At 44.0% G+C, this 17,135-nt stretch overlaps 1 protein-coding gene across 1 annotated transcript in view; it reads left to right on the forward strand.

Moving 5' to 3' along the window:
- Positions 1 to 17,135, forward strand: part of TENM4 (teneurin transmembrane protein 4) — a 338,371-nt gene that overhangs the window by 174,646 nt on the left and 146,590 nt on the right. Inside the window, exon 9 of the mRNA XM_035560436.1 lies at positions 12,761 to 12,862. Coding sequence (XP_035416329.1) covers positions 12,761 to 12,862 — 102 coding nt within the window. The remainder of the gene's footprint in view (positions 1 to 12,760; positions 12,863 to 17,135) is intronic.

Consider the following 17,135-nt stretch of genomic DNA (forward strand, 5'->3'; position numbering starts at 1 on the left):
ACTGAGCTTAGGGAGGAGGGAAAAAGCGCAGGGCACAGAGGCAAGCATGGGACTGGGACCTCTCCCAAGTGTGAGAGGTGACTAGAGTGGCTCTTCTTCAGCTCTGAGCAAAAAGCACTGTAGTGTTTAGCTTGTTCTTAACAAAGGAAGAGGGAAAAGTCTGAGTAACTCAGATTTGCTTCACTTAGACTTGCTGCCTATGTGTATGCTAACTTAAACTCTACCAACTTCCAATTCAGAGGGGATGCCCAAGTGTGATCCACTTAAGTCTCAAAGCCATTCACGTTATTTACACTTGCTTTGCTAATGTCTAAGAAAGTCTAAATTGGTTTCATGTAAATATTGAGGAGTCAGGAGACTGTGAAGACTAGTGTGGGCTGTGATCTGCTCTGGCTTATGCTTTCCTTTAGCTCCCTAATGCCTGAGTTATTTGCCTTAAACTCCCCTGGGTACAGTTAGATCCTCAGGGCTCCAAATGAGGAAAAGTGGATTTCATGTCCCAGCTTCACTCTTCTGAACTTGTCCTCCAAGTATATCCAGCAAAAGAGCTGGCACATGCCAAAAGTGTCGCAAGTACTTGAGCTGAATCAGGACCTCTAATTGTTAATGGGTCTCCAGCTGCTCCCTGGAAGTGCTCTGGAAGTTACTACAGGTGGTGTTCTCCTCTACTGCGTGAATGGGGCCGCCTTACTCCATCCCCTGTTTCACAGAGGCACTTCTGAGCATTTCCACCTTGTGGTAACCCTCTAGAGCTATTTAATTGCTGGTTCTGTCGCAGACTCAAAACCCTTTCCTTCTGTTTGCTTTGCACAGGAGAAAAAAATAAATAATATATATATATACACAGTGCCATATAAGAACCATGGCAGGGAAGAAAATCACAACTTCACTTTTAATGTTACTAATCTCTCTCCTGCAAAATAACAACAGAGCTTTGCATGCCAAATAACAACAGGGCTTTGCACGCTCTGCAAATAGTTTTTTGCCTTTGGCTCTCTGTGTCCCATTACTTGACAGACACTCAGATGGCTGTGTCCCATTGCTAAGCCCTCTCTTGACAGACGCCCAGATGGTCAGTGCCTTTTTTGATTACTCTCTCGTGACCACCACCCCCTTTTATTGGTGCTTTCTTTCCTGATGTTTGGCTTCAATTAGCTTTTACCCAGCTTCTCTGAGTGTGGTAAAGCTTGTAGGTCTTGGGTAGAAACTGTACACGCTCCCTCAGTTCAGCTAGGAGGCAATAAAGGTGTTTATGAGTCCCTGCCAGGCTGTGAGTCTCCTTAGTTTTCTTCCTTGTGAATTTGATCTCACAAATGATGTTAGGCTGACAGCTCCGCTTGGCTGCAACCTTCCATTAATTTGCAGAATAGCTTCAGGTTATGCTGCAGCACTGCAAGGCGCCTTCCACCTGGCCATGGGGCACAAGGTCCTTCGGGGAGAGGTGAGTTGGTCCATGCAGGAGAATGGTGAGAAGACAGGAGATCGCCTTCTCCAGCACAGTCAAACCCATCCCAGCCTGCTAGGTAGGGCTTTGCCCTGGGAGATGGCACTGGGTGAGCTCCCTCCATCTGAGCTTTTTAGGAGCTGCAGGAATTCCCCTCTCCAGACAAGTGCAGTAGTGTGGTGGGTGAGATTTTACTTCTTCCTTCAGGCCGATGTGCAAAATTAATCTGTAGAGAGCTTAAAAACCAGAGCCGGAGCCTTGATCTGGAAACTGAAGGAGGGCTGTGGGGTGGTGAAACTTTTCACATTAGTTTGTAATCCCCGTGGCCAGAGGGTTTTGTTTGCAGTTCTCAGCTGAACACTGATGATGTTTTTAAATGGATAGTGACAAGACCCTCAAAACCTCAGCAGCTAGAAGCCAATGATAAATTTATCAGTGCACCCTAAATCTTTTCACCTCTGTCTCTATCCCCAAAATTGATTAGCAATCTCATTTCCAGATGAAGTGAGCCGAGAGGAGGAGGATGTCCTGGTATTGGAGTTTATCTCCCTCACTGCCTTTGTGTGTGACTGTCTGCAGATCAAGCATTTCTCCCAGATCCTACATCCCCTTCAGCTTCAGTCAGTAACGTTTGTGCCTGATCCCGTGGCACACAGTTCCCCAAATGTTACCTGCTGCTTTCTGCCTGCTTCTGCTGGAGCCGGAGCACTTCCAAGAAACCTGAAGTCAGACCAATCATTTCAAATCTAGATGTTATTTGTGGTGACCTTTTTCTCCCTGCAAGTGTCTAAAACAATTCTTACATAATTACCCTGCTTCCCAAGTTATAATGGCAGGCAAAATTATTATTTCAGGATTTTTCTGCTGAAGACTTAAGGCATCTCTAATAAAAGAGAAATTAGGGACACATCTCAAAGATAATTAAATAATAAGAAGCCTGGAAAGGTCAGATACTTGGCTGTGAAATATTCTGCTACAGCTCTTTCCATATACAGCATACCTCTTCACTGATGTCCTGCAAGAAAAAGCTAGCAGTATAAAATCGCAGTGAGTAAAGAAAGTTAGCTTAGCTTTAAAGCAGAGATAGAATCACTCATTTAACAGTACACTTGAGCTTTTTCTTGTTTCCTTCTTTGTAAAGAAATGGTTTGTATAGGTACACTCCTCTTCCAATAGATCTAATGATTACAAGTGATAATTTGGGTGGGAAAAATTGAGAGACAAGCAGACAGATATTTGCATTAATATGGTTGTACAAAGGAGATTAAGCCACGTTTGTAAAAATTGCTTGGATGCCAGTGTGTATTCATTTCAGTAGAAGTTAGATGTCTGAATAACTCTAATGATCCAGATTTTTTGTTGTTTTTTTTTTTTTTTTTTGATCATGCTTCAAAATAGTAGAGAAGCAAAGGTAGGTTTGTCTTTCTGAAAAGCTTTGCCTACATCTGCACTTACATGGCCCGGTAGCCTTGAACTTGCCCATCAGCGTGCTGCTTGCAGGCCGGCAAGTTCTCTTGATCCAACAGAGCTTGTACAAAAGATGTATCGATTGGGGTAATTACTTCGGTTTTGGGGTCAAGAAAAGGCTTATTTAATACCAAAGTTAAAGCCTTTCTCTTTCCTTCTGTTATTTCTGTCCCTTTCTTTCAGTTCATTTTTTCAGAGCAGCACAATTCTGCCTTAATGACATGACGTACAGCGCTATCGGAGGGTTTCTGGAGAAACGTGCAAAGCAGTGCATATGGTTTTCGTTTCTGCAGTTTTGTATATAGCTCTGTCCGTGCACCCCAGACTGCAGGCTAATGTAAGCACAGCTTGTTTTATTCCTGCGTCGGATTACTGAGCAGCTCCGCGCAGACTTTTCTTTCCGTGAACGCTCCCCTGCTAAAGCACAGAAATGAGGTTGTGGGAGTTACACGTCCACTTTGGCGAACACAAGGGGAACCCTTTCTGTGCTAGAACAACCGACTATTTTGAGCCTTACTTTTCCAAAGGCTGTATTTAATCGTATTTACATGCAGGCCTTTAATTGACCACATGAGAGAACAGAAGCCAACGAGCTCGGCACCGCAGGAGTTACCAGCCCAGTCTCCCCTTCCACACAGGGCCCAGGGGGATGAGAAGGACACAGTCTGTGCAGTAACTCCTGGCATATGTTGACTTCTAAAATGATAACGGCTGTTCTGTGTATTAGATGTGCGACTGCTTGCCTTATCTAAGAGCTGCAACAGTCTGAGAAAGAGTTATATAAATTATGCTAAACTGATTTCTGTCTCGGAGGCTTGCTGGAGGCTCTGAGAAGGAACATGATTTGACCAAGCTTGTGCAGCCAGTTGGCTAGAGGCAGACGTGGAGCCAGGAGTTCTGCTTTTTCTCTGGCCTTGATCTCAGACCACGGAGAGCTCAATGCAAGGAGTCGAGGGCATCCCTGCGAGGAGGGGTAGGTCCAACATAAAGCCTGGGCGAGACTCAGGCCCTTCTGTAGCAGCAGCTGGAGACCAGGCATCGTATTTTCGGATATCGCCACAGCACCAGACACCTACTTTTTTGCAGCGTATTGGAACCTCAGGTATCAGTCATTCCAGCTACTGCATCCCGATTTATCAGGCTGGATATATTTGCTAAAGACTTCATGTAAAATGAAACTTAGTGTTTAACTCGTCCAAAATGATAACATCGCCACGGTTTCACGGCATTTGTTTGACCAAATGAGTTCACACTGGAGGTCCTCTTTGTGTGTATGCAGGAATGGATTGCCTCCTTTTCCCTAGAGTACGCTAACTTACACCATCATTTAAAATTAAACTGAAGGCCAGCTTTAGCCTTGCCCCAAGCTGCAAGAGCAGGAATCGTAATGTACTGAACGCAAAGTAACTTCCCGCTTGCCAGCGCAGCTCCAGAAGTTGAGCCCTGAAGGCTGAATAATTGTTGTTTCCTGTATTAGTTTGTAACAATTTATGAGAGTGGGAAGGAACAAAAAAATTCCTTGCAGTCCCTTGGGCAAACTGGGGATATGAGGGTTTCATTTACAGGAGTGAAATTCAGGTTTAAAAATACTCCAGCTGCAAAGAAGAAAAGCAGCGCAGAAAAAGAACATTCACGAGTTGTCTTTCGGGATCTCCCCTGCCTTGTAATATGTCGTGGTCCCTGAGGCTAAAGGGTTATCATGCTTTTAAGGTGCATCTTAGAAGGAGGAGGAAGAAGGCTTCAGTCCAAGGGCTGCTCTGTTTAGAATCATTCGTTGAAAATTTTCCCAACTCACTTCTAAGCTGCGATCACATTTCAAGCGACGTAGAACAGAAGGATTTTTTTTCAGATAGTCAACGTAAGATTCCTTAAGAACTGTATTTCATAGCCCCTTTCAGGCTTTTAGCATTGCTCACATTCTCAGGGAAGAAAAGCGTTCCCCGTATATCCCTATGAAGAGCAGAAATACATTAGCAGGGTTTTCTAAAAGGTGCCTCCATTCTGGTCCCAGCAAAGTCAAAGGAGATTTTACCATTAACTTAAATGGTAGTATACATAAAGCAGTGCCCTGGTGCTTTTGAAATCCCATTACACCTTATGCTTTCAACCATCTGATAGCTGTAGATTATAAGGCATTTTGCACTGGAGAGATTTCTTAAAAAGGAAGCAGTAAGAGAAAGGAATGAGGCAGTGAGATAAAGCTCTCCCTCAAACACAAACCAAATTCAGACCAAATGTGTCACAGGCTTCTGAAACAAGTGGGCTTGTTCTCCTCGTTATTTACTCCCCAAACTGTTCCCATTTGGTCCCAGTTTCTGTGGAACAGAAGTTCAAAAATAGTGCACACAAAGCTGTTTTTGTAGTATTTCCAGCTGGGTTTGGAGTCAAATGTGCTTGAAGTAGTGAGAGAATGACTGATATTATTGTGGTGAGAGCCATTTGAGTACCTGGATAGATATCTCGAGCCAGGCCTGGAAGCACAAGTGCAGACATCTCAAGGGAAATTGGGCTCACATGAGGTACTGTGGAATTTGGCAAACTCAGCAGGTCTTGATGGTTTCAATAAGCACCCCAAACTGATGCTGAAGGCCAAAATTTTTGTGCTTTGCCATCACCTTTTACAATGATTCAGACTCTGGAGCAGCTGCTGGAGCAGGTACATGCTGTCAGTAGAGTGATGGGGATGTATATCTGCCATTAGAAATGGCTTTTTATTATTTTTTTTATTTTAAGTTCTTATGGGTAAATAGCTGGGGGAGGATGACATGCAATTGGATACTATGACCATTTTACTTCACTCTGACTTTCCGGAGTCCGAAGTGACTTAAGGAGTTGTTCAGAAGAGCTCTCTGCCTGTTGCCCTCTTCCTAATTTAGCATCCTGATACCTACATGTGAAGGTTAGCGTTCCATTGGGACCCGAGAGCAAAACAGGGCTATATGCACGGATCCTTAATTAAAACAGACCTCCCAGCCTTCAGAAAAAGAAAAAAAAATCAAAATCTGGCACAACATCAAGTGGCATTAGCAGTATCAGCATCGCGCTAGGTGCCCTGCAGAAGAGGAAACTGAAAGAGCACTCAGAAATAATGACTGAGTTTCCATGATGCTGTCAAGACTTTCACATCCCTGGCTGCCAGGTGTGGATTACTTGAGCTAGAAATGTAAAAGCCTTATAAAACACAAATGAAGCAAAAAAATCGAAATCTCAGCAGGTGATGATGTACTGTAAGAAGGAATCAGTCCTTTCAAATTTCATCCCAGAAAGGAAGAGGAGGAGCAAGAGCATGCCGGACCCAGCATTTTCACATTTCCTTTGTTTCCAGAGCCTTTTTTTTTTCTTCTTTTTTTTTTTTTTTTTGGCTCAAAATGTCAAGTCTGATGTTTCAGATATCTGAAGCCTGTTTTATCCCCTCTCACCTCCACGTCTCTCTCGGCATTGTTATCACAATTACAAGAGCAGGTGACAGTTCTCTAAGCTCAGAATCCTACTACCCTGCAGTGAAATTCAATTGAGTAGCATCATTTCTTTGAAAAATAAACAAGACTGCAAGCTCTGCAACTGGGAAGTAAATTAAATGCTGGCTTGTGTTCGTGGAGCTTCAGAATCTTCTTTGCCTTTCATGTTATACTGCCTGACTTCCTATTAAAAATTACTGCTAATACAGTCAGGGCAGTGACAGGGAGCATTTTTGTGAAGGAGACACATAGCAATGAGCTTGTAGGTGACAGCTTTATCCTGGACGAGCACTAGATCTAAGAAAAATAGTATGTGGTGCAGCAGCACAAAATAAGGTGAAGTAATGTGGAGTCCCTTCACCCTCCCATGACACGTAATTCATGTCAGGTGAGAGGGATGCCATGCACTCCTGATGGCCCCTTTGCATTGATGAGGCTCACACAGGGGATTTCAAGGTTAGATATGTGCTGTGGAGTTTAATTACCTGCTGCCCTGCTCCACCTTCATTGCAACGTGTCTTCTGTAACCAGGGGTAGATGACTAGGCAAAGAATAGGCAGTCAGGAACAAATTCCTTCTGTATGGCAGTAAATATATCTATTTATTTGATACAGTGAACGATAATCCTTCATGTATTTGTCCAGAAATTGTTTTTCATTTTATTTACTTACACTTTTAATTAATGCACCTGTGTGTACAGGAGGTTGAAGTTTATAACGAAAGCCTTTATTACACCGATCAGTATATGTGAAGTATCTCCCTGGGTTTTGGTAGATAGAGCAATTGTCTTCAGGCTCAACAGCTTCACTTATCTTCTCATGAGCACAAATCAAAAGATTTTGAGGGCACTTTTTGTGTAGAGGTGTAGACTACTAGCTGAAGAGACCAAACAATGAGGATACCTAAATATTAAAAATAAATAAATAAATAAATGCTGTTTTCTTTGCATCTCACTTCTCATATGTAATATTCTCATCAGAAAAGCAAGTTTCATGTTCTTTGCATCAGATGCTTTTATTAACGCTGATTCGTTAAAGTGTATTTTTTTTACACTTTAGTGCTGTTCCTACCTGGTTTTGACACCAAACGCTGTTCAGACCAGCTCCTTGAGGTTATCGAAGGAAGTGGTTACATCTGAATTCGTACAACCGCACTGCCCTGAATGGCATTTAATCAGTTCTTAGAAAGCTGTCCTGGCGCTTATTAACTCCCAGGAAAGCTACCGTCTTCAATTGCCAGCTAGATAACTATTTTTTCTTTGCCAATAGATAGTTGCCTCTAAATGCCGAGGGAATGATGATGCTTGGTGGCAAGTGTAGACTATAAAATATTTAGCTTTAACACACAATTGTGTTACTGCAGCCTCTAATAGGATTTGGTGTCAGGCAAACATCTGCCTTGGCCTCTGGCCCGAAGATTCAGAAACAAGCTATTAAGTTGAACGTTGCATAGTAAATAAATAAGGCGGATATGCTGCTAAAGTATCCGTACCACTGACCGACAAGCACGGTAAGTACCTAAGAGAGAAGTCCATCAAGAGTCTAATAATTTGTCTGTCGTCTTCGTGCATTTATTGCAGTTCATCTGAATAAAGTTAAGTCGGGTAGGTAATTGCAAGCCAGACGAATGTCTTTATAGAGCTCACCACAGCAGAGTTGGCTTTCGCGGGGCTTTTTGTCAGCAGCAAATGGTCCCCTGAGCACACCATTAGCCTGGGAGCTCCGTCGCTGGCACGAGTCAGTTGGTGATCTCAAGCAAATGGCGTTATTTGTCTGTGCCTCAGATTGCCAGCCTGAAAAAAATGGGAATGGTAACAATTAGCAATTTCCTGTTGAGCTTAGTGATATCCTTAAATGACAGATAGCATAGTGTGAAGTCTCTATTATGGGTACGGGCAGGACCATGCCAGTTCGTAGCTTCTCACAGGCTAAGTGGTGATTGCACAAGGGAAACAAGCAATGAGACAAAGATTTAGCCAAGTTTCCTTCAAAATCTACCAGCTGTGAGAGTACTTGGACCAAAAATGTCCCCAAAGAAAATGGCAAAAAAACAAAGAATAAGTTAACATGGTGTATGCTGGTTTGTTCCAAACCATCGTCTGGTTTCTTCTCTGCTTTGATAATTAAAGCCCTTGGGTGGGGAACACCTTGGAGTCCTTCAGAAGAAGAGCTTTGCTCTTGGAGATGTCTAGGTTTCACTCTTAGCAAACATTTTCCCTCTCTCCTTTTTGTTAATGTAGAAGCATTTTGTACATATTCTCCTGGGTGAGGAAGGCTGGACGAGGACAGGGAATACCTCAGATGATGCATTCCTGTGCTGTTCTCCAGACCGAGACCGTGCAAGTCTGCAGGCAATGCGTCTCATGTCATTACTCCTTCTCCCAGTGGATATCTGCGTGTTCACAGTATTTACTCAGGAAATGACTTGTTTTTTCAGTTGCTGATTAGATTTTGAAGCTGGCAGGGCAATTGCTTCCATACTTAAGCTTCTGAAATCTCCATTTGAGGCCACACCACCTCGAGTTTTGCTCATCTGTCCCCATTGTGAGTTGTTTGTTTTCAGGAGGTTTGGAAGGTGGCTTGGAAGCTGCATTTTCAATCTTCTTCTCTTTGGCCACTCTAATAAAACCATATGAGAGCATCACGCACGGCTGGCCTTCCAATTAATAATCTTTGTCCTCACCAGCTGGTGGGAATCAGATCACTTCAGAGGTTTGGAACCCAACAGAAAGCTTGTGTGTGTCTTTCTAGGAAAGAATTGTCCGTGGTCTCACCGTGAATTTTAACTGTTCAAAACAAAACAAAGCAAATAGTTGCCGTGATTCTCTAATGCAATTCCCATGGCACCATTCATAAAATACCACATGGAATTCTGCATAAATTGGAAAATATCCATATAATACGTGTAATAGGTTGCAGAATAAGATGTAGAATGGAAACTAGAACCTGGCCGTAACTGCAGTGACTTGGTTTTATTTATTGCTCGGCAGTTTTTCACATCTGCAGCAATGTTGACTATGGCCATACTGAAAGATAAATGTGTTTTCAGGTAGTAGTTTTGTGCCACTAACTTGGGCGCTCCCTGAAATTTAAGTTTGATTTTGTTTATCATCTAAGCCACTTTAAATAATATTTTCGCTAAGTCCTTGCATCTGCAACAGATGTGCAAATTTTTCCATTCGGTTCTTTGTGCTTAATTTTTTGTGTTCCCCCATCTCGACTCCCTAGTTTCTTCTTGCCAAGCCACCCATAATGTCCTGTTTAATTTGGAAGGTAGGTATGAGAGCCGTGTACATGCACGTGTGCTTGTGTGTGCACATTTCAGAGGGGCCAGAAAAAGCAACTCAGCTCTCAAATGGGTGCAGTGTATAACCACTGAAACTAAATTCAGTCTTGACTTGAAGACAGAGGTTTTTATCGGGTCTTAAGTGAGTATGATTTACTAATGCGTGCAGTGCTCAAAGGAAAAAGAAATTCCAATCTGTGATCGTACCTAAGAATATAAATAGCAGCGTGCTCAGAAACACACAGACAACTCTCAGACTTGTTGCTCACAAGCCTTGTTTGTTCTCATTAGCTCTGGAGTTAGTGAGAAAAAAAAAAAAAAGCACGTTCATTTTAACGCTTCCTTTATGGAAATAACTTTTTGAGCCGTGTTGTAGCAGCTTTGGGACAGGAATATACTGCATGCATCCTCATTACTTTTCAGAGTTTATTCTCAGCAACGAAGAACTTTGGGGAGTGTGCGGAGACCTTAATTGCCCTGAGTCACACCAGGCAAGTTCGTTTCCTTAACTGCTAGAAACTGGTAAGTGGCTCCAGCCACAGGAGAGGGAGAATTTCTTTTCCTCTTCACTTCATCTTGTCTCTATCAGTCGGGTTATTCCAGGGCAATGCGAGTGAACGCAAAATTAGAGCACATTGGAAATGTTACTTTTAGCTATATTAGAAAAATGTGCAGCATCAGAGAAGGCACAGAAGTAGGATGAAGGGTTTTTAAAAGCCTCCTCTGTCATTAATAGCATCGAGTGGTCAGGGCACAATTAAAAGTTACCAAGGTGCTTCGGTGAAGAAGGTACAACGGCTTTCTTTCAGCTGCCTTTATATTCCTTTTGGGTGGCCCACGATGTGTTATGATGAAGTTAGGGCACGCTTACGAAGAGCAGCCGGGGAAATCAAGGACTGCGGAGACATGATTGTGCGTGTACCGTTGCAGTTTTGCAAAATAAAGTGCCAAATGAGCAAATATATGTGAGTATTTTTTGTAAAGCATTAGTGTTGGTCACTGTGGATGGATCTGACCAAATGCAGATGCCTACGATGACGATATCTATGCCTGAACTAGTCAAGGGAGGAGAGGGAGCACCACGGGAGTGAAGTTCATCAGATGGATTCACCCTAAGAGTCAGGGAAGTTTGGTTACCTAAACATAGACGTGCTACGTGGTCATTCGGAGCTTTTAGATCCCATTATACCTCACCAGTACAGTGAGTGAGAGTTGTTCGGTTCACCCTATAGTGGACATCTGATCGGCATACTGAGTCTTGTCCTGGTGTAGGCATCACAGGTACATCAGCCGAACCACCCTGTAAATGCAAAATATTATTTCCAGTAACAAAGACTTCCTTTAGCTGATGTGGTGCATTGTTACGCCTTGCAGCACCTGTCATGTTTGATGCCACGTTGCTTTTCAGGTGTTTCTTTGTTTTTTAGTTCTATTGCATAAATGTTATTTATTATCACAGAGTTCTGAAGCTCATACATGTACAGGCTAATACTAACTTTTCATTTACAGGATAGATTGGTGTTTATACCTGCCATTAAATGAGAGATCCTATACTTGAATATCAGCAAAAACGCACAAGTTTCGAGTTGCTATTTGTTCTCAGAAATGTGGCTGCTGTTTGATTGGAATAAATATGGCAGATCAATCCCCAAGTGTTGACTGCACGCTGTGATTGTATTTCCATGCCCCATACGGCGAATATCTGCCTACGTGAAGTGTTAGAAAACTGACAGCACATCTTGTACCTTCCTTGCTGCATGGAGCTGTCTGCTTGGGCAAAGTCTTCTGCCAAGACTTAAAACGTAACCACTTGAAACTGTTTTTATTATTTAAAACTGCTGTTGCCGTTTTTGGGTGATTAAATTACACCACGTCCTCTAAAATGTCCTTCAGAAACCTGCGGTGTTCAGCGAGCAGCCATTCAGCAACAGGCTCCCTTTCATTGCTGATTAGAAACTAATCTGCACATCTCTGCCGCAGCTGTTTCTCTTCACTTACACCCATAGGAAGTTTACAAATATCTCTGCTATCACCGGGCCTGGTGAAGTATGCCTATGAAAGTGCAGTCATTATTCACATGGCCAAGATTTCCACCCCGCTCCGTGACAGATGTACCACTGGCGTCCCTCCTGTATAACTGAATCCAGTTTTAATCAGATATGCGTCTCCCTCGGAGAAAATGAGAAATAATAGTGTGGAATGAACCATGGTATTCCATCATCTTTCCGAGCCCCACTCGTATTTACTCAATCTTTGCTCACAGTTTAGTCAAGAAAATAAAATGGTTTTCATTCCGTTTTTGAGAAGTAATGTTTACCAAATTGTGTCCCTCTTTTATGAAAGATCAGTTTTAGCCCCAGTGTTCTGAACTGTCCTCAAAATAAGATAAAAGTGCTAGATACCGTTTTGCTTACCTGTTAACTTTCCTGGAAAGATGAATAGCCAGTGTTTTTGCCAAAGTCAGGGAATTTAAGATGATAACTAGAAAAAGAAAAGTGTGGAGTAGCCCCATTCCTGTTCCACCAGGATATAATGTTAGCCCCAGCACTTTGGGCTGTTTGTATAATATTGCAGAACAAACCGGAAGACTTACAGTTAGAAATAACCCATCGACAGCAGGCAGACAGAGCTCACCAAGTGCCTGTGATCAGTGAATTTCATAGGGAAACATTTCTATCATAGATCAGCTCTGTTAGGTGCTAATAAATGCCCCAAGTTCACTTACCCAAGTCAACAAAATCGCCCCAAAAAGTGTGTTCTGCCATGGGAACTGCATGCATCACTTCTCTTTGATAAATTCAACGAGGGAAAGGGCCCAGAAAAATAAGAAGGAAGACAAGTTTTCAGGTACGGAGTGAGGACAAAGCCTGAGCAGCTGCGGTATCAGTCGTAGGATTTGCAGTCACTCCACGCTAACGCGTTAAGGTTGAGCCATTTGTTGCTGTAAATGGATGAGCTCCCATTAGTGGAGCTCGAGACTAATGCTTTTAGTCCCAAGTGCAGCGATTGCTTCGAGGTTTCAGCTGTCCTGGCACCCAAAGCCCTCCCAAACTCAGAGGTGTTTTCTTGCCAAGAGAAATAATCTGAATTCTCTTCTCTTTTCTAGAATCTGTGGATAATTGTCCCAGTAATTGCTACGGGAACGGAGACTGCGTGTCTGGGACCTGCCATTGCTTCCTTGGCTTTCTGGGCCCTGACTGTGGCCGAGGTAGGAATTTATACCTGGTTAACTCTTCCCTCCTCCCCTTCTGTTAACACTTTTCTTCATGGAAGTCACATTTGTGCCCATGCCTCCTGCAAAGCCCACCTCATCCAGCCTGGGGACGCTGTAGAAAGATGGGAACAGCTCAGATCTGCAGGTTTGGTTCTTACTTGTCGTGATTGCTGTGCTCGTAGCGTCAACCCAACCCCCTAGCTGTGCGTGGACAGGCAAAATGTCACACCAGCGCTTTTCATTCTGGGAGCGACTTTAGAAAACATGACTTAAAAACGTGGCTTTGCTGTTTGTTTAGCAGACCCCTCCATCGTTGCGTGGTGATATTTTATTTTAAGGCACTGGTTAGAGAAAACGTAAGTACCTGTTCCATTGCTGCAAGGCTTGCAGGTCTGCCTCAGCTATGACTGGTGGCCAACACCCAGCAGGGCTGCAGTGGAGCAATGGCAGGCAGAGCTGGATGCTCTGGCCCCAAGTGGAAATCTTGGGATGCCTGCTTTTGGTTTGCTGCCTGCCCCAACAAACAATAGCATACATTTTTTTCTGCTCAAGCGAAAAGCATTTTTTTAATAAATCACTTTGGAAGGATTTTCATTTGACCTGGAATTTTTAGGTTAGTTAAACATTTAAAAAAAAAAAAAAAAAGAAGTAGTTTTAGTAAGAACATGTTTCAGGCAGAGAAATCAAATCGTTGCATGTGGAAAATGCCGGAATGCCGTGTTTCAATCTTTTCAGTGTCTTTTTTGGCTGAAACTGCTCAACAAAGTGCAGATTTATTAATTGGGGCTGAGGGGTGGGAGGTAACGCATGAAGTCAGTGCCCACACAAGGAGCTTTGCGAAGGCAGAAGGTCAGGCCTTCACCCCAGCCCGTTGCTGTGTCTGGGAAGCAGGCTGGGCTCCTTCCCAAGGGAGGGAGCCAAACTCTGTCCAACCCCACGTCCTCTCCCCCTCCAGCTGAGCCCTGCTGAGCGTGCGCCAGGCTTTGGGTCCCATCCTGCAGCCCAGCCAAGAGATAAGGCCGGCCGCATCCCCATGCGGTGTGGTCCGGGCTGAACCCCAGAGGTGTCTCAGGGTTCACAGCCCCGCTAAGATGAATGGGGCCGGCTGCGTCCCCAAGAGCTGCCGTGTCAGACTTGTTGCTGACTCAGGTTACACTTGGCGTGAGTTTCCGAGCTCCTTTTCAAATCTGTCGAGCCGGAGACAAAAGGAGTTTTTCCATCTCCCACACCTCCTGACTTGAGCTGGGGGCAGAAGTTCGGGGTTCGTTCCCCCACGGCTCGCTGCAGAGCCAGGGCAGAAGGCAAAGCTCCTCCGTCACCAGGCAGAATATTTAAACTTCGGGTCTGAAGGCTCTTTCAGGGGAGCTCGCCTCCCTTCATGGGTTACGCACCGAGGTTTTCTCAGGCTCTCAGCCGAGCCGCATGAGTATCTCCCATTTCACAAGGCTGCTTACCCTGGCTGATACGAACACCTCTCACTGGAGTCAGCCTTTTGGTTCAAAATCGTCTGGGTTCAGGTCACAGATTACTGTCTGCCTTTATGGAGACAGATTAATTCATGGAGTGTCCAAATGCTGTTTGTGCGTGCACTTCCACCCAGCGGGCTTCTTAAATGAGCACTTGCCACGGCTGTGAGATACGAGGGCCCCAGTGTTGGCTTCCTCTTAGTTTTCAAGGGAATCTAAGATGCTGCTTTTGACCTACAAATGCCTCAGAGGGCAGCAACTGCAGCATGTGCACAGCCACAACAGGATCTGTCTGCAACCCTATACAGGTTGCTGTATGGAGCAGTAATTCTCAGACAAGCAGGTCTCTGCCTGCCCCAGGATTTGTAGGTCCCAGATCTCCTGGGTGTTCGTTTCACCTTGTTATTCACCCCCCAAATGAGTGGGAAACTGTGGAACAGACAACCTTTCAGTTTTTAATAATGGCTAATTATTAATGTGTCATTCACCAATTATTTTAAACCACATAAATGTGAACAAATCCCCAGCGATGTGCTCACGGGCCTTTTGAAGATCTTATTGAACACGGAGAAGGTGTTTTTCAAGTCTACAAAGTAAAACAAACAAACAAATAAATGGATAATTTTCCTCTGTGATACCAAAGTTTACAAGAAAAGTGGTGTGCATTTGGGCTGTAGCTACCACAATCACACCAGAGAATTACTATAATCTGGGCATCTTAGATAGCATTTGTTGGAACGGAATCTGAATGGTCAAATTAATTACATATCATTACATGGAGAAAAGAGTTGCACGAGTAGCAGTGGAAAAAAAAATATATCCAGAAACCTCTTTTGTCTTTGTTTATTATGGTATGCTGCAAAGGAGGTCTTGCCATTGCCTTGACATTTGCAACAGCACTTCCCAGGTTGTGCTGGAGGTGTTCTCCATAGAGGGCTCTGTGGAATACCAGTTTTATTGCAGATGACCAGCAATTTATCTGATCTTGTACCGAGTGATCAGCTGTCCTGTCAGAAAATATGTAAGTCTTTTTCAGCAGCCTCTCACTGGTTAAAGGCAATTACTCTGCTTGTTGAAAAAAAAAGCTACAAACTGTCCTTTCCTGGTGCCTTGAAAGAGCAGGCTCCTCTACTGAGCATTTGAAATTTGAGACGGGGAGGGTGGAAAATTCCGTCAGCCTAGATGAAAAGTGGAATTACAGAGTGAGTTTGCTGTGAACCATATATTCAACACAGTGTATCTTAAACAATTTATGTGTTATATTGTATAGGTAGCTATCTCCTTGCAAATGATGCACTCGAAACACACCACTGTAATATGCTTTCTTTAAGGTGAACAGAGAGCTCCTTCGTAATAACAGCTGCCAAATTCCTTTTTCTTTTGAACTTCTTTTATTTCAATCAGGCAGATATCATTCATTGCACGTCAGGCCAGTTTAACAGTCAGAGCTGGTAATGTTTTGTTTTGAGCGTGCTGTAGTTCTGTAAGCCTCAGACTCGTCTGTAACAATAAATGAAAACAAGACAGAATGGGCATTGTGCAGTTACTGCGTTAAAAGGTGGTAAGAAAAAGAGAGGAATGTTTCCTTTAACCACGTTAATAGCTCTTTCTGCATGTGCTCAGTCAGGAACAAAGCAGAAGAGGTGCATTGTATTAATTGCATGCCTAACGCAGGTGAATTAAGCAGCAGACTAGAATAGTCTTTTCACATTTATCCTGCATAAAAATGTTCATTAATTGCCTTTGTGAGGGACAGATGACAAGCCCAGCTGCTCTCACCTAAGGATGATGCTCAACAATGAAGGGGAGAAATGTGAGTTGGGTATATGTTCTTGCAGGTGAGTTTCACTGAACGCAGTTGAAGAGAAACAGGACTTAAGCAAGAAGAAATTTCAAGGGATAGTGAGCAGGAGGGTATTGCTTTTGAGGGACAGAAATCAGCAGCTTCCTTGGAAAAATCAGAACAGAGGACAAAGGGAGCCAAAGTTGGCGGCTGTGGAGAATGGAAAAGGGAGAAATCTTCAGAGAGGAGCGGAAGTAAGCTTAGAGAACAGCAGCTGATCCTTCTCCTTCTGTGGGGAGCCTGCTCTGTATCTTTCATCCTACTCTGCCTGGCATTTTCTAGAGCTAGCTCATTTCTGGGGTCTGCCATGCCACAGCTTGATTTTGTTGTCTTCTCCCCTTGATCACAGAGAAGAAGAGGCAATGGGCAGAAATTCTTACGAGAGGCCCCGGGCCCAGCCTGGAGCCCAGGAGGTGCCCTCTGCCCCTCAGGAAGCACTGCTGGGCTGGGCGGGTGCCGGAGCCCTGGCACAGGCTGCCCAGAGAGGGGCTGGGGGCTCCTCCTTGGGGATCTCCAGCAGCCGCCTGGACGTGGGGCTGGGCCCCCTGCTCGGGGTGGCCCTGCTGGAGCAGGGCTGGCACCACAGGGACCCGCAGCTGCCCGACACCACCAGCCACACGGGGATCCTGTGAAGAAACCCTGTAGCTGGTTTTCTTCAAAAACAGCCAACTTAGTTGGAAACAAAGAGAATTAAAAGATCTTTTATAAACCAGTATAAGGATCAGGGGATATAATCAGAGAACTTTTGTTCCAGGGTGCTTGGGAAGACTAGAGGCCAGATTTGCATTGTGCCTGCTGATGAATGGAGACCAGCAGAGATCATAGGAGGGGGCTGGAGATCCAGCTGATGGTATGACTTGAACTAAATCAGGGAAAGAGACTCAACGTGGCATTCTGGACTCAGAGCAAAGTAACTGAAAACCATACAGCTGAGAATTACAACAGCAAAACAGGGGAG

This window comes from Cygnus atratus, chromosome 1 (assembly GCF_013377495.2).
Source record: "Cygnus atratus isolate AKBS03 ecotype Queensland, Australia chromosome 1, CAtr_DNAZoo_HiC_assembly, whole genome shotgun sequence".
NCBI lineage: Eukaryota > Metazoa > Chordata > Aves > Anseriformes > Anatidae > Cygnus > Cygnus atratus.